This window comes from Egretta garzetta, unplaced genomic scaffold (genome assembly GCF_000687185.1).
Source record: "Egretta garzetta isolate BGI_Z169 unplaced genomic scaffold, ASM68718v1 scaffold656, whole genome shotgun sequence".
Lineage (NCBI taxonomy): Eukaryota > Metazoa > Chordata > Aves > Pelecaniformes > Ardeidae > Egretta > Egretta garzetta.
Window position 1 is genome coordinate 1352711 of NW_009259968.1, and position 18650 is coordinate 1371360.

General features: G+C 37.0%; 1 protein-coding gene across 32 annotated transcripts in view; it reads right to left on the bottom strand.

Annotated features, from left to right (window-relative positions):
- Window positions 1-18650, bottom strand: part of NRCAM (neuronal cell adhesion molecule) — a 68947-nt gene that overhangs the window by 39195 nt on the left and 11102 nt on the right. For 22 of the 32 annotated variants that reach the window (XM_035895789.1, XM_035895798.1, XM_009640278.2 and 19 more), the window contains 9 exons: window positions 17686-17797; window positions 15522-15706; window positions 13941-14072; window positions 4379-4522; window positions 3292-3403; window positions 2798-2964; window positions 2567-2714; window positions 1892-2016; window positions 977-1006 (listed from right to left, as the gene is read on the bottom strand). In XM_035895789.1, the coding sequence (XP_035751682.1) occupies window positions 977-1006; window positions 1892-2016; window positions 2567-2714; window positions 2798-2964; window positions 3292-3403; window positions 4379-4522; window positions 13941-14072; window positions 15522-15706; window positions 17686-17797 (1155 nt within the window). The remainder of the gene's footprint in view (window positions 1-976; window positions 1007-1891; window positions 2017-2566; window positions 2715-2797; window positions 2965-3291; window positions 3404-4378; window positions 4523-13940; window positions 14073-15521; window positions 15707-17685; window positions 17798-18650) is intronic. The other 10 variants (XM_035895797.1, XM_035895796.1, XM_035895801.1 and 7 more) reach the window with 1 other exon arrangement.

Genomic DNA, 18650 nt, shown 5'->3' on the forward strand with positions numbered 1-18650 from the left:
TTGCATGTGAATTCAAAACAAGTACAGTTCAAGTAGAAACTAAATGCAAGTTGCTAAGTTATTTATTTTTTGCTGTACTTTTAAAAAATCCTGAAATACCATGAAAGCTGTTAATTTACATCCTTAAAATGCATAAAGATGTAATTGTCCATTCCAAACTGCTGAAAAGAATGCATTATATGATTTGTTACACAAAAATCAAGACCAATGAGTAGCTTCATATAAGAATACATAAGCATTATCACTGAATGTGATAGGATTTACATAAAAGTGCTTAAGATGCTCAAAAGTGTTTTAGGCATATTGTATGGCGTTCTAAAACCCAAATTCAGAAAAAATGCTACCATATTAAAGGCTGTACAAAAAACTGTCAAATTTAAAACTGTACCTGACCCGACAGATTTTTCTTGGCATTTCAGATTCAATTTTAAAATCCTTATTAGCAATTTCATCAGTCATAAACCGAATTGGTCAATATGTTTCTATCCATTTTATGAGAAAAGTAAAATGAAGATAAACTGTGAAATAAAGTACACCGGGTCTACAAAGCTGTCATCAAAAGCAATGTAAAAGCTTACCATAATTTGGTTGGTGCAAGTTCTTTGATAGTGAATTAGCTTTCAATAAACAGTTGGATTTACCTTTTAGATCTTTGATTTCTTATATAACTAATTTGCATTACAGTGTTCTCTATGACAAAAACTTTATCACACTGTAACCAACCTTAATTAAAAATAATTTATCTCTGAAAACCATTTATTCCCTAAAATACAAAGCAGCCTGTCCTGTACTCTAGAATTACAAAGTCCAGTACTCCAGTAATGAAGCAGTTGGTAAAATGGGATGAAACCACAGACACACGCACACAAACACAGGAAAAAGGGGAAAAAAAAAGAAAAGATGTTGCACTTTGCAATAGGCAAATGAGAAATATATCTGGCAGATGATGTAGAAAGAGAACTTTGCATTAGTTTACCGTAAATGATAGCTGGAGTTGGGGGAGCAGCTGAAAAGAACATTAATATAAAGGATTTAATCAGTTAGTAGCCAAAGAAACAGAATACTGTAGGTAGTTAAAGACTATAATTATTAGAGACAAAGAAAAGTTAACTTATTGAGAGTAAATGGTTGATTTTAAATAATATATTGATAATTTTTCACTGAAAAGTTATAAAAGTATTCTTGAATAGTTTACCCATTTTTTTTAATAAAGATAGATCGAGAAAATAAATAAAGTAAGCAATTGTATAAAAACTTTTAAATAATTCCTAGGTGTTTGGTGTTTGTAATTCCTGGATAGACAAAAGATCACAACACAATTTTAAAAGACAAGCATACCTGACTTTGAATCTCAGCTTGAACTCAGGTAAGAATCATTCAGGACATTTACTTAAAACTTTCTTACAAACTGGGAGAAGGGGCAAAGTAACATATTTTACAACAGTCTGCAATCACAGAAACTTAACAGAGAGAACTAATCTAACAATAAAATCCTTGAAAAGTCATACAACGAAGCACACTCAGTCTTTCTGAAGCATAATTTAGCTGTGATAGATATTCCTGAGATAACTTTTATGTTTGAATACTCTGCAATATGTAATCTACTGTGTTAGCTCAGATGTGATCCAAATAAAAACCTATACAGCATGAAACTGAATGTGTCCTGTAGCTACTGGACCCTTTTGTAAATAGCTGATATAAAGGCAAACTTTAGGGTAAGACTATATTTTTAAAAATACTTAAACATATTTACAAATAAGTAACATTTCCTTTGTTCTGTCCTAGAAACCGAAATTGTGTTTGTACTTTTCATTTTAAATCTAATCCTGTTTTCATACTTAACAGTAATTAAACATGGTTCTGCTGTCATAAAGGTTGAGAGTATTCTTACCAACAACAGTAAGCACAGCACTTGCTGAAACACTGTCCAGAGTAGTATTAACTATGCAAGTGTATGTTCCATCATCTTTATCAGTTACATTCATAATGGTCAAGTTGTCTTTACCAACTAGAAACCTGTAAATACAACAGATTCAGCCACTGATTTTTCAACAACTGGTACTGTTATAAGAAACTTGCATGACACATTATCAAATCCCGTATACTTGTGTATTTCAGCAAATACCTACACAGCGACGTAAGCTATGGGACTAGGACAGCCTTTTCTACATCACCCTTGACCATCTTCCCACAGTAACTGTCTATCCTAATGTGCTTTTATTTCCAAATATACTAAAACAACTTTTATTTATCTGAGATCTAGAGCAAAAGATACTTCCATTATTCCTTTGGCTTCTTATGCCAATTATCTTATCCTTACAATTGATATACGTGGTCACTGTGCAGAATTAAAAATTTTTACATCTCACTGTATTTTGAATTCTATCTTAATATTTTCACCACACCAGGTAAGTCCTTTAGTCATCAAATATGGGCTAGTGATGATACCTATCAATCGTCATTAGAAAATGTCAATAGGTCAATATGTTCCTTTCAAATATCAGGAAAAGAAGCAGCCAAAAGAAACTAGAAAATGAAAAATAAAGGAAAATTATTTTGTCCATACCTTTCATCATCTGGCAGTTCACCATTGTCCTTTAACCATATAATTGTTGGTAATAAGGTAGTATCGTGTTTTATTATACACTCAAATGAAACTTGGCCATATCTCTGAATCACTTTGTATTCTGGCTGTTTAATTATCATTGTTGGATCTGAAATTTAAAGTTACTTTTAGATATTTAGGAAGTCTGAAATTCTACACTAACCTGTGATGAAACAGTGATTCGTTTCTTACCTTTAACTTCCAATTGCACCTCATTTTGTATCTTTCCCAATTCATTCCTTGCTACACATGTGTATGTACCAGTACTATCCTTTTGAGCCACCGGAATTTCCAATGTTCCATTATCATGGAAAATGTATTCACTTCCACGCAAGATGCTACCTTTCACTCCCCTAAACCTTTATATAAAAAGCAATATCATTATCCAACATCATAGTTAAATGCTGTTGTATTTTATTATCAGCAGATGCAAACTTGGGACTGTCACATTGCAAAATACAAACAGACTCACATCATGAAATTTAAACTTCAGTCTGTAGGGATAACTTAACTGTTGTTACATTAAGTATATGTAATATTGTATAAGCTTACTGTAACCAGCATATATTGAAAAATAAACTATTTTAAATTGCAAATAGAGTAAAAATAGTTTTAAAGCTTTAAATGTTTGTTTCCATAGATATAACTTTTTATATAAAAACTTAAGCACAACAACTATAGCTTACCATTCAATTTCAGGCTTAGGTGAACCAAAATAAGCACAGTCTAGCAATGCAGGACTATCTGCAATTACTTGATACAGTTTATTAGCAGGAGTTAGAATCCTTGGTGGCTCAGCTGAAAAGACAAAGATATCTGGATATAGACAAAAAGATGCAAATACAAAACACTAAGACATCAAGAATAGCCTAAAGAATTGACATCCTTCTCTGAAGTGATTTCTGGTCTCAGTCTAGGTCCAAATAGTGCCAAGCTACTGCCAGTAGCCTGAAAAAATGTTAATGTAGGATAATTACCATGTGAAAAACAAATGCTTCTTTCCTGTTTACAAGTAATAGGGATGGGCACGAAAGGCAAGGATTTCATTTGGAAAACTTAAATCAGAATATACTTCTAGAAGAGAAACTCCTGAGAACGGACTGAACTACATAATTCTGAACAAACCTGCAGGCAGAAAGAAGCTAAGATGTATTTTTGGTGAAACACCTACATTTTTTAAAGGAACTATGCAACCCAAGTGAGTTCTTTCATTTAAAAGACAGTGTCTCTCAATCAGAAGATCTGCCAGTTCCTGCAGGAGAGTCTTTAGAGGCCATTCTGCCTAGGATTTTGCTACTAGCTTTGTTAAATTCAGTGAGAATTAGAGAGGACACAATATCTTGTAACTAGAAACACATTCTTGGGAGGCCTTCAAGACAAATGAATAATCATGTCCCCTTGCAATAGCAATTTAGAGATCATCTATTTAACAGAATCCAAACACCTGCAATTAATAAAAGTGCACTGAAATATACTAACTTAAGGAATATTAATTCCTGTTATGCTTCTGTTTGCTTGATTGACATAAACAAACAAACAGAAGAGATAAAATTTCTTCCAAGGTTTCTCCAGCTTTCACAACTATCATTCCTACTTAGAAATAGGAATATCCTACAAAAAACAAGGTATGTATATCCTTGCCTTTCACAGGGCTCATGAAATACATCCATTCCGACTGAAGACTTCAAGCAAGGCTTGAGCATGCAGTCTGTGTAGTAAAAGGAAACAACTGAATACCCAAGAAAACTGAAAAACATAAAATCTGTTTCTTACCCAAAACATTCACAAATGCATTTGCTAGTAAGTATCCGTATTCATTAGAAGCATTGCACTGATAGACAGCACTTGACCTTTCTTGCACATGTGAGAAAATAATGGTATCACCATCTACCTTTCTGCTAGGATCTTCTGGGGCAACTGTTGGTGTAAAGAAAAAAAATAAATTGTTTTTCTTAAACAGCTGTTGGTTGATGTTTCACACTTCTGAAAAGAAGAAACAATCTGAAAGACCAATACGCCCTTTCTTCTATTTTCCTCGGTGATTGTTCACTGTTTAAGAGGTGAATTTCAATATGATTAAGGAAGTTCTTCCAATTCTACGAATATTTAACTCAGGATGGTAGAGTTCCCATTTTTTGAGGGTCTGTTGTTTGTTTTTCAAAGAAGTGAAGCTGAGATCATGTTTTGCATGCATTACAGAGGAAAAATACTGATATTGCAAGATTCAGACAAATACGATTTTTAGAAAAAATAAGGAAATATTTCTGAGTCTCAAAAGAAAATTATATTAGAAAGACATTGGAACTTTGCAATCTTCTGTGACTTAAAGGTTTCAGCTTTTCAAATCAGTTGTTATACCATAAATAATTATCCAAATATATAAAAATAACCTTACTCAGTTGAAAACTACCTCAGAGTAAAACCAAGTAATTCTTTCACACAAAATCGTCTTCACGAGAGCAGCGATATTAACTCAACCGTTCTGTAGTAGCCTGAGCTGTCAAACAGCTCTTGCATCCCAGAAGAATCGAGAAAATAACTGAAAATAAAATTCTGAGATATTACTGAAGAATAATAGCTGTCAGTTATGATACAACTGGATGGAGTTAGAGAAGTGTAACAGAGAAAAATGCACAAACTACAGTTCAATATTTTAAGGAAATATTAAATCAAAACACATAAATGCATTATTAATATTGAAACTAAACAGTGACATTATTTATGTTTTAATATTAACAATAAATGCATATATGAATAAATAAATGCATCATCAAAATTGACACCCTAATATGTTATTGGAACTTGAGAAAATGTATTTGTAGAAGGCGTTTTCATAGAAAATCACTTCTCCTTTCTTTGGAATCATAGAAAACATCAGTTAACTAAATTGACATTAATTTCTTTAAGTGGCAAAGCCTTTTGATTCAGACAATTTCTCAGTACTCAGCTGTAAAGAAAAAGAAGAAATTTCTCCTACATTTTCTCAAATCTACTGAAGTATCTGTTACTGAATTCTCCAAGAGAAAAAAATGACATGGGACAAAGGAAGGGGATCACAGTTCTGTGCTCCTGCTTAAAGGTATTTCTATCTTGGGTGAACTCTAAGGCCATTTTGCATGTAAAGTAATTACATTAATTTCCAAACAGACACCTCAAGAACAGTTTTTGACTCAATTTTTAACTCTTACCTTCCATCACTCTGAGTTCAAATCAATATCACAAATTAAAAAATGTTGGAAAGGAAGAAAAAGGTACTACCAGAATTTTAAATGCTTATTCTCTAGGCTTCTGGATTGCTGGCACTTATTTTTCTCCTCTTTTTGCTTTACTTCCTATTGTGTTCCACGTTCCACATTGCTTCCTATTCTATATAAATGCCATTTTCATTAAAATATTCATGGGCTGAAAATAGATGTAGCAGGTGAGTAGCCCAGCAGGCAGGCCAGTCAGCTGTGAGAAGTGGCCTGTTTCCACAGACAAATCACTGTTCCATGGGAAATGCGCACAACCGCCCTCCTAGGCGGCAGGAGATCAGCCCATGGGCTGATCCTACCATGGCTGCCTCCTGCCCCAGGCTCTGGGCTTCCCTCCCCTGCTGCCCTCTGAATCCTGCAGCATCTTTTCCACACAGAGCGAGCATTAACGGGTGCACAGGCTCCCCCCCTCACTCACCCTCCCATATATAATACCTTACAGGCTCACGGTAGGGCCCCTTCAGAGCAATGGAAGCCATTAGTTCAATCCTCTATCATTGAAGAAGGAATTGGATCTTAAAAGAATGATCTAACCATTAAATTATCATATAAAAAGAAGGGTAGCACCTTTACTTCCTGCTGCTGTACTTCAGGGGAAAAAAAAAAAAAAAAAAAAAAAAAGAGATGTCCCTCTTCATGTATTTGAAGGAAAGGAGGTAGGTACCTGTTCTCAGAAAAAGGCTTCAAGCTGTGGATCCCAAGAGGAAAAAAAATAAACCGAGGACAAGTGTCAGGTTAGTCAGTGCTTCCTTTTGACTGGTCTAGGCACTGGCATTCTGAAGGGCACCAATTTTAGAAAGCTCCCCGTTGAGACTGGCATCTATTCAACAGTCTGTCTTCTGACATACCTCATCCTCCCATGCAGCACCAACAGAACCTACATGTCTTTGCCCATGTATTACACTGTGTTTTGCAGGGCCAGGCCCTTAAAGTTAGATAATGTATCATCCAGCTGTTTTAGTGACCTTAAGTATGCACTGCTGCACTCACACACACAGAATGGTTGAGGCTGGAAGGCACCTCTGGAGGTCATCTGGTCCAACCCCCAGCTCAAGCAGGGCCATCTAGAGCTGGTTGCCCAGGACTGTGTCCAGATGGGGGAAGGACCACTCCCCTTGATCTGCTGGCAATACTTTTGTCTAATGTAGCCCAGGATAGAATTAGCCTCTTTGCTACAAGGGCACATTGCTGGCTCATGGTCAGCGTGGTGTCTACCAGGATGCCCAAGTCCTTTTCTGCTAAGCTACTTCCCAGCTGGGTGACCCCCAGCATATACTGGTGCCTGGGGTTGTTCCTCCCCAGGTGCAGGACTTTGCACTTCTTGTTGAGCTTCACGACGTTCTTGTCAGCCCATTTCTCCAGCCTGTCGAGATTCCTCTGGTCTGTCAGCCACTCCTCCCAGTTTTGTGTCATCAGCAAACTTGCTGAGGGTACACTGCCACACTATCCAAATCGTTAATGAAGATGTCAAAAAGGACTGACCCCTGGGGTGCACTGCTAGTTACTGGCCTCCAACTAGACTTTGTGCCACTGATCGACACTCTCTGGGCCTGGTCATTCAGCCATTTTTCTGTCTATCTACCTCATTGTCTGCTTATCCAGCCCATACATCAACAGCTTGTCTGTCTTATGGGAGACAAAGTCAAAGGCCTCATTGAAGTCCAGGTAGATAATAGTCACCACTCTTCCCCTCATCTACCAGGCCACTCATTTCACCATACAAATGTATCAAGTTGGTCAAACATGACTTCTCCTTTGCGAAGCCACACTAACTACTGGGAAGGAAGTATATACCTTTGATTGTGATTCTGTAATTTGCTATTGTTTAAAAAAGCTAACAATGTGAAAATCATCATTCCTGAGATCAGAGTTCCTTGTGTTGTTACCACATTCTGAAACACAACGAAGTGAAAATGAGATCCAGATGAAATCAGAAGTTCCCAGCTCTGCTAACTTAGACCCCAGGTCCCAGAGGGCACTGAAGCATGATGTAACCTAAGGTAGTATATATTTTTTTCCAGAAGCACGTTGTGGATTACAATCATAGCTTGTAGGATATGTGAGTACTAACTGTTTCTATTCTATAATGAAAATGCTTATGTCATCCTCAGATGTTGTACTAGAGACTCCCTCTGGCTGAAAATAAGCTGGACAAGAAGGGGACAAAATGACTTGACTGCTTTTCCCTGTATCAATGAGAACACATACATCTTTGCCATGTGTAAGAGCTAATCTTACTCAGATCAGTAAAATGTCACAGAAAAATACAGTGAAAGCAGAGAATAATTTCTCTTTAAAAGAGAGTGGCAATATTAATTACTGTCTTTAGATGCCTCATCTTCTTTAGCAAATCAAAGTTATGAATCAAAAGTAACCAGTCCTGCTATGCATTCACAGTGGCTATATATGATTGTTGGAAAACAAATGTAGTAACACAAAGTCTGGTGTTTAAGTGTTATAGTGCTTAGTCACTCATTTCTTTAGCAAAGCTGAGCTATCATTTTGCATCAATAGAAGAATATTAGTTTCTCAGAGAAGCTGTGACAATTATTTGACTTAGATTTTTATACATAACATTTGTTGTTGTAATTCTACTACTACTATAATTCTATTACAAATAGTAGTGAATGTAAATTGGAGCATGAGATCAGTACTAACTCTTAAGCCATGAATTTCAACTCTAACTTCAGAGATAACTTTGAAGACCCTGTGCCCTGGTTTCAGCTGGGATAGAGTTAATTTTCTTCCTAGTAGCTGGCAGAGTGCTGTGGATTTAGTACCAGAAGAATGTTGATAACTTACTGATGGTTTAGTTGTTGCTGAGCAGGGCTTACACCAGTCAGGAACTTTTCAGCTTCCCCTGCTCTGCCAGGGGCACAAGAAGCTGGGAGGGGGCACAGCCAGGACAGCTGACCCCAACTGGCCAAAGGGCTATTCCAGACCATAGGACATCATGCTCAATATAGGAACTGGGGGAAGAAGAAGGAAGGGGGAGACTCTCGGAGCAATGGCATTTGCCTTCCCAAGTTATGCGTGATGGAGCCCTGCTTTCCTGAAGATGGCTGAACCCCTGCCTGCCCATGGGAAGTGGTGACTGAATTCCTTGCTTTGCTTTGCTTGCGTGCACAGCTTTTGCTTTCCCTATTACACTGTCTTTAGCTCAGCCTGTGACTTTTCTCGCTTTTACCTTTCCGATTCTCTCCCCCATCCCACTGTGGGGGGAGTGAGTGAGCGGCTGTGGGGGGTTAGCTGCCAGCCAGGGTTAAACCACGACACCCTGTTATTGTGGAAATACATGAAGAAAGCAAAGATAGAAGGTTAGGTGCTTTTTTTGTGGTATGAATGCAGAAACATATGGTCCTTGTATAGTGATGCTCACGTATGCTTTTCAAGTTCTGACAGGATCACAGAATCATTTGTATTATAGTAACTTTTGCTAGAAGTATCCTATCATTCTTCTTGACCTGCTTATTCTTCCAAAACCTCATATTCATGAGCAATTTATGAGTACGGTAACCATTTTCAAAACTAGAAAAGTCTTTCTGTGGTTAAAACTAACTACAGTTGAATGACTGAAATGGGATTTTTTAAGAATCATTTGTATAATTTTGGACATCTGTTTTCAGATAGATTAGCTACAACACAAGGAGAACGTGACAGAATCAGGACTTAACATTATCAGCCAACCAGCCAAGAAAACTGTGAGGTACATCCAGTGCGTAGTCTTCAAGATGGCTTGATAAGAAGCTATGTCCCTTATTGGAAGGACCTCCTGGTTTTCTGTAGGTCATGAACCATACAGTCTATGAATGACCATCCAGTTGACATTCTTCTGGCTGTAGCTGACTTTCCTCATAACATTTGAAAGCCCAAATCAGGGGCTATTATGCAAGCCAGACCTGTTCTCTCACATCTCTCATCATATTAATGGTTGGACTTGATGATCTTAAAGGTCTTTTCCAACCTAAACGATTCTATGATTCTATATTGCCTAAATACCCTATTATGCATTAAGAGAATGTTATGTGATTAGAATCCTTTTTTCTTTTTTGGGGGGTGGGGGGTGGGGAGAGGGCAGCGTCTGGAAGCTATGCTTTTGGAGTTGAACACAAAATTGGTACTGAAATAGCTAGTGCATCAGACACTTGAGAACCTATGGGGTCAAACCAAGACTGAACCTAAGCAAGAAAAACAATAAACCTAAGTAATCCATTTTTGCCTTACTCTACCCCTTACAGTGAACTGACAAAGACTTAATTCTTGAAGAGATAGGACATAGAAGAAAATTCCTTTTCCTTTCCTTACCAATCTCTCTCATTCTTCAGCAAAATAGTTTCCTGTGATCACTGAAATCCTTCTTTCCAAGTTTCTGATTCTGATAGTACTATTATCTCCAAAGGGACAGCAGGTTATTACCTGCACTACCCATGACCATCCTTTGACTATCTTGTGCAGAATAAAAAAAACCCTGATTATCAAAGGTTTTCCTATCTGCCACAGTTCCTAGGCCAGATGCACAGTTCCAACACAATGATAGCAGAAGCAGTGAATAAATGTCTGCCCTGGCAGTCCTCTCCTCTCCGAAACTGAAATTCTCGGGGCATCAGAGTCCAGCAGATTTCTCCCTGCCCTCCCATGGCTGTGGTGAACAGCCTGGGTGTGTACTCAGAACACCATGGATGACGAATCTCTGAGCGAGGGATTATCAAGGCCCTTCATGAAGGAAATCTAAGGGCTAATGTTTCTCCCTTAAATTCAATGTGATTACTAATGGAGACTAACTAAAACCTAAGAGTCAATGCGAAATGTGATATAAACAAGTGAAGAACATGTTGAAAGAAGATAAATAGTGCCTTTCAGTGCACTACTTTGTATAAACGTGTGTGTATTTAATATTTAATAGTTCATCATGAACTATAAACCACTGAACCAATAAATTAGTCTTTTGTGCAGTATTTGCAATGCCTTTCTGAAGTCCAATTATGAAAGTGCTTCCCCTTCCCAATTAATCTGGGTTGTTAGTTTCTTAAAAGTTGAGATACTTCATGCATGGTTTCCCTTTTGTAAAACCATGCTGGATATCTAAGCAGTAAAACACAACGGATTATGCAGCGGTATAAATAATGCAGATCTTGAGTGTTAATTGAAGCACAAGGCAAGGCAGAGTCATGGCCCGAACTTTCAGTTGCTACTTGCCAAAGTAATTCTAATTGACCTCAATGGGACTGTGCATGTGAGTTCAAATTACTCCTGTGAGTAAACATTAGGAGGTTAGGTCCTTATCACTCCAGCATGTCTGAAGCTGCTTTCTTTTCAGACATGTTGGAGTTTTTCTTTTAAGCGTTAATGTTGAAGAAAATTAATTAAAATATTTCAAAGAAACCTAAAATCTCCCTTTAAAAATATCTTTTTACTCTGATTAATATAATCTGGTACAAAATTTACACCACTGCAATTTTTTTTTTCCATAGGTGCTTAAGACACGCTACATTTTTCTTTATTCTTCCCTTTTCCCTTTTGGTATTTAAGCCTCACCCTTTGACTGAGATATGGACGAATGGTTCTTTCTTCAACATTCCCCCTTCCTTGTCTGACTCTATTATGGAAAAACAAAACCGGAAGAATTAAACATCTCCCAGTTGTGCTTTCCAATAGAAAATTAAAGTATTGCAAACAGATTACTGGGCCACAGGAGGCACATTGTGGTATATACGATGACAGCAGGCCTTTGAAATTCAAATGTAACTCTTTTTCTTTGAAATCCTGCCATGGGTGTAGCGCTCTCAGCACTGCCCTGAAGCTGAAACAGCTGCTTTAGTTTCCTTTTACAGTGATTTACTAATCATTCAGTTGGAAGAAGAGGGGCTCAATTCTATAATTCAGTAACAAGTGAACAAAAAGGCACACTGTACTTGGTAGTTTCCAGATCATCTTTTGATAACTCAGAATAAAATAAAATCACGAGAACCTTAAGAACTGCACTTTCTGTGATCCCGATGCTTCTCTTTCTTAGATGCCCTGACAGACTCACTGTACTGGAGCATCCAATCCACTTGCACTTAAATATTTAAGGCAGATAAAACTTCAGCCTTTCTCAGCAGTGAAAGCAACCTTCAACATAAGGCTGAGCTACCCAGTTATTTATTTCCCATGTTCTTTTCTTTTTTTTTTTTTTCTACTGAGGTTGAGTGGGTAATTTAATTAAAGTCTCCTAATTTTTCCTGAGTTCCTTTCAGTAAGACTCTGTGTACTGATTCCTCAAGGACAGCCAGCCAATACATGCTGCCCTCACATTTGGGAAATTTGGTGGCATCCTGCAGCTGCTTCTGAAAACTCTGTTTCTTAATATTTTACTGCTATCCTGCAAGAATGCAGAACACATCATTGCTTTTCCAGAAAATATGCTTGTCTGTCATTTGAGCAGCATGTCCTACAGCTTTGACAAGGAAACAGTGCAAGGCAAAGGTTAATCTCATAGCCAGGTGAAAAAGATTTTACTAGTCAGGAGGTCTGAAAAGAAGAGTTAAACTATCCGGGCAGCAAAAAATCTCCTCAAAGCAAACAAAAAAAAAAGATAATGGTAACTATATAGAAAATAGTAAGGAAGATGGGACCACTGAAAACCCAGAAGGAAAAAGCAGAACAGGTACCAAGCTTTGATTATAAGGCACGCATTATGATATATTTACGTACAAACAATACAAGATTGTATTTATGTTTTCTGGTTTTCCTGCAATACCACTATTTGATGAGGTGGTTAACGTCATCTTATGTAACTTATTTACCAATGGAAACTTCTCATTTTAAATCTCAGGCTAGAAATCTAAACTTACATTTAATTAGGATTCCTGAAACAGGTTCTTTGCTAAATATTTCTGTTTCAATATATACCCTCACTATTCCCCCTCAAAGTTGCAGATTTTTCCCTCCAGTTCAGTTTAATGTCTCTTGTATCCCAAATATTCTGAATATATCTAATGAGGGTTCTCATTTACCTGTCGCTATTTCCTCAATTCTCACTGCAGAGACTCCTCCTCCATGTCCCAAACTCCACGTCATTTACTTCATCAACAGACTTAAACATCTCTTGAAACTCCTGAAAGTTACACTGTCATACTTTCAATGGGTCAGCACAGACCAGTATTTTAGAGCACATTATCTCACACGAGTCAACAGGGTAGATTGTCTGTTTTTATAAGACCATTTTGTGAAAGAGGAAGGATAAAGGTAGAAGAACCAAGCATGACTTTACAGTACAGGCTACGCCAAGTGCAAACCCAACTGACAACACGCTGCAGTGTCCTCCAGCAAGTTCTTCCCAACTAAAATTGTGCTATATATAGCAGCTATCTTGTGTCTAGCGTACAGCCTTGCCAGTCATAACACTGCAACAATTAAGTGACTCAATCACCAATTCAGGGTTGCTTTTCTTACCCATGCACACAGAAACAGCTGTTTCCCTGCCTTAGGGGTTCCTTTTCTTTGACACCTACTTGGCACAAGCTGTTTGCCAGGAACTCGCTGACGCATTCAGTCAGTTTTGCTGCTGCTGCTGCTTTTTAGTGCTGAAGCCCGGAAGGCTCAAACATGCTTTAAGCTGCAAATCCTCCAAATGTGCTCTGTACATCCACAGAGATGTGAAGACTTGACTTTTTATGTCACCTTTACAATTCTTAGACAAAATCAGTGTTGCAGTGGGGCAGCAAAGGAGATAACTAGCAAACACGACTGCCACGGCAACACAAGGTTAAAAATGACACCCCAGCAATATCCCTATAAAAGGGGCATGGCGCAGCTTAGCGGCTTAGCACGGACCCATCTCCACAAGGACACTACCAGAACATCAGACAGAATAACCAGGACTACGGTCACATATTTTAGTGCTCTCAAGCACATTGGAGGCACATTTTGTTGTTCCACTTCTACGAACCACAGTATTTTTATCACCTCATTTATAATTTACTATTACCTGTCAGGCAAAAACTACTCAAATACATGGCATTTAGATTTGAAAAAAAACCCACCCTGATATTCCTCGTATTCTCTTACCCATCCTCCCGTAAGGTAATTAAGAATCTTACTTGATATGGGAACGCCATTTGCTAACCAGCTTATATTAGGCTTTGGGTTGCCATTAGCTCTGCAGATCAATGTCCCATCTTCTCCAGGAGATAAGACCAAGTTTCTGGGTGCTGTTATCCAGTATGGGGCAGCTGGTGTTAGGAAGAGAAACACAGTAATTGTTTTCCAAAGTTATGTACAGAAAACCATAAGGCACAGTCATGGTAACCAGAAGATGGTTCAAACAAGGTATGTATAGATATAGACTTACACTTACACAGTTAATTTTTATTTTTATATGCATCTGTATGTGTGTGATACTCAATGATTAACTGGTAGATTATACTTTGGCTAAACTGAGCTACTGGCTACCCGCTGCATTAAAATTCTGAGATAAGCAACAAGAGGCTCTTTGTTTCATTTAGGGTTGCCTGCTTTGAATCCAATTCGCCTTTCCTAAAGAAAGCAAAATTTATCTGAGTATGGCATCTGCAGATTAGGCTAGAGTAGTCTTTTGACTACTTTCAAAGATATTCATGTTCACAGTAGTTAAGCTGTTAGAAATGAATTTAGGTTTGATTACATAAAAACATTTCATGTCAAGTGGCAAAATCCTTGGTCTTGCTGAATTCAATGGGTATTGCAGTGGGGCCAGATATTTACCTGAGACAGCTGAAAACACACAGAGATCAAAATGGATAGAACACTGTCCTTACCAAAAGATACTAATCTATGTCTCCATCTCTTTTATAATAAATAACCACAAATAGCATATGTTAATCACATCTTGCAATTAAATTTCAGATTTTGGATTGATGGACAGATGCAAACAGAAAATTAAACTTCTGGTCTTAAAAAGGAGGTTGAATGTGATCATAAAACGATGCTGGTCTACAATAAAATAAGTGGCTATTTAGCATGCAAAGTGAGCACTACAGTTGATTATTTCAATGACTAATTAGCTGTCATTCCAGTTTTTTTGTTTCATGGCATTCAAAACATGCTTACAATTGCTATTTGGACACACATACTCTAAGTGTTTTTAGAACTAGTAAGACATCATCTTGGGTAAAAAACACGAAGAAGATAGAAAAACAGAAATGTCAAGTAAGAGAGAAAAAGGAAGAAGAATATAAGACCATAACCCAAATAATAAAATAGAGAAGAGAAAGAATCTGGGCTATATGAATGGGGAGCAGAAAAGATGGAGAAAATAAGAAGGTGATGAAGAAGAGAGATGGGGAGGTAGATACAAAACCAAGGGAAAGAAGCAGTCCAATGACAGCTAATCAAAGGATCTAAAATCAATGTATCACTGGTACAAGCCAAGAAATTATTTTACCACTGTTACAGTACAGTCTCAATTTAGCCTGTTGATTTATAAAATTACATATTAAAAAAAGAAAAAGAGATTAGAGATAGTAAAGTCCTTCCAGTGGTAATATTCAGTCAGTTTAATGATCATTTCCTCAGGATTGTTTGGTTTTTTTTCTTTTACTATTATCATTCACCCTTTCAGCTATATTTTATCCTAGAAAGCTTGCTTCAATCTTGCATTCTGGACACTGACAATATTACATCAAGGATTATTTTAGTATTACCTTTCACAGTTACTGAAATGACATGATGAGCAGAACCTAATATATTTCTTGCTATACATTTGTAGTTCCCAGAGTCAGCTTCAGAAACATCTGTAATCTTGAGAGTTTTCTTAAAGTTTTCAAAAAATGTTCTGTTGGCTGGCAGTTCCCCACCCTCTTTAATCCAGCGGATTACCGGTGTGGGTCTGGAGGAGCAAAAGCACAAATCAGATTTAGGGACTGGAGAAAAGGAAGACGAGAGTTCAATACATTAATTTTTTGAACATATATTTTACAAATAATTATTTTAAAAGCCTTTTCCCAGATTTTGGGGCATGTCCAGCAAATGTGCAAAATATGGCAGTGCTTGTTTATAGGAAATGACAAGCCTCACTAACACTGTCAATGGCCATCTGTTCGTAGGCTTAATAATTATAGAATACATTTGTCTGCTGATTTATCTAAAACCCCTGATGGTTAAGAAATGAATACAAGTGTATTTCAAATCTTGCACTTATAATATGAAATTGATGCTCATAGTGCTTTAAAAGGTAGTTTCTAGATAATGACAAGTTTATAGTTGTCCTTCATTTGAGCCATACCCTAATGCTTCATGAACATCATAAATTTTACAGCAGAGCTGTAAGGAGTCAGAAATATCTCCTATGAGAAATCAAGAAAAAAACGTCAGTGCTGAGTCAAGTTTAGCTACTTGTCACTGCACTGTGCCTAAATCTTGGCTATGCCCCAGGCTGTCCACTGAAGACGAAAGTTGTCCAAAGACATGGAGATATACTTTTAATATTACAAGGAATTACAAGGTGTTGCTTGCTGAGTAGAATGTCCTGTCTCAAATAGTAATGACTTCAAGGCAAATATTCCCTTAGTAGTCCAGTACCACATGTTTTGTAAGAGACACTTAGCTAAATTGACTTTTAATTATCGTATCAGTAATTAGGAACAGTTATTTTTAACAAAATCTGAATCTGGCCCTTTGTGGACAACTATCTAAGCTTCCCTCATTGAATTATTTTTTTTTTTAAAAAAATACATGATGGCTAAAGGCGCAAAGCCATATAATGTATAATATTCTATTTTTTCCCCTGTTTTTATCCAGCCAATTTACTGGAGTTTGGATCACCGAATACTTCTATTGCAACGCTGTCAAAAAGCATGTAGCTATATTGTAGACAAAGATTACCCAAGCTGATGCTACTCCCACTCATAGGTGTAGTTTTCCTAGCAGTGCTGATGCAAAGACACCTGAGGAGACCTCAGCTGAGACAGAAACACTACACTGATGCTTGTATCAAGCTGTGTCAAGCTGTGCACAAGCGTGCCCTGTAGAGATTATGTAAGTAAACACATGTGCATGATGCTGTGCTGCATCATTTACAGTTATTGGCTTTTCTCATGGCTACCTCTGAGCACTCAGCATTATATGCTTTTGTGCACTGTAAACATGTTTACAGTTCCTGAAATAGGTACTAAAGATTTTCCACTTCTGCACTAACCAATTTATTCTCAGATTTCTTCCCGAGAATGAAATTGATTTAACATCAAACTAGTTCATGAAGTTAAATTGCTCTTCAGTAATTTTCTACTTGCACAATAACCAGCAGAAGCAAACTTGCATTACATTGAAGAAACAAGTACCAATTAAACTCAATTACAATGAGAAATTGGATGTAAGGAGCTGAAGGTATGTTCTAACAACTCCCACCTAGCTACTAAGTAATTATTAGCATATGTGAGCAGCTTTTTCAGATTAGACGAGCAGATTCTTAGCTATTTTTATATAATTTGAAAGCCTGATTACAAATTTAACTAAAAAACAGAGGCTTGATTCCTCAGTGCAATTCTGCAGATGTGTGTCCAGGGTTACCCTATGGTATTTCTTGCTTGTGTCCTTTAAAAAAAACAATGGTGCAAGCTGAATCCTGTGCATAGGGCTTGGGGATATGAGAAGGCAGAGGCCATAATATTTATGTTCATAGTCAGTTTTAGAATCTGCTGATGCCCAAGTAAATGATGGACTTTCTTAAAAGAGCTCTTTCCATTTTACTTTTCTGTTTCTTTGAAATACCTAAGCTTATGCAGTGGTAACATTTTAAGCATCTCTTGAGAAGTTTCCCTCTGTTTCTGTATTTTTATTTAGAAAAACACTGTCTAAAAAGTAACTCACAATCCTGCTGCAATGCACTCCAGCAAAAGCACATTTCCTCTGAGTTCCACTTTGGTACTTGTGCTACCTGTTGGTGTTAGAAGAATCGGTTGCCTCTCTGTAACTGGCTTGGCTGGAACAAGAAAAAAATAAAATAAAATAAAAATCAATGTATAAATTTTATTTTAATATTTATTTATTTATTTCAATATTGATCAAATGCATACACCCATTCTCACATTGTGGACAGTGATTTTGCTGCACATTGCCCATTTAATTAAAAATCATTGTGTTACAAAACTACACCGTTCAACACATTAGGTTTTTGACAGACATAACATAATCACATCTCAACCTGTTAAATGCTATAATTTTGAACACATACATGAAAAATGTTATTGTTAAAGATGGGAGCAATTGATACATAGTGTTTACATAGGCAACTATGCAGCCTGATGGATGGATGTTGAGCCTTAATCCTAAACAGCCCCTATTCACTTCAGCAGAACTATTACAGGGAGTAGGAGGTCACTGATGTGAATCATAGTGCAAGACCAAAAGTTACCAAAAATTTCTGGGCTTCTAACAAAACACAAATAAAGCAAAGTTATTGCATTCAGAAATATAAACCAAGGGGATAAAAGGTACATTCCGCTTTGCAATATACTTTGTTCAATATTTTCTAGACAACGTGAGGCGTCTTTTCACAAGCTAAGCCTTGTATTCTCCTCCTACTATATATTTAACTTTAATTCGAGCTGTTCCCCAGTCTGGTAATAAAGAAACATTGATTAACCCATGAGAAATAACCACAGTAAAAAGATAGCTATAAATATAAGACCCATTTCTGACATACATTGTTGGCTTTGAAGTATTATGGTATTTCATGTGCCTTCATGGAAGTCAGAATAAGAGTGATTTCTGTAAATACTCTAATGTTCTTTTATAGCAATTTTAAAATATACGATTAAATTGCTCTGAAGTGC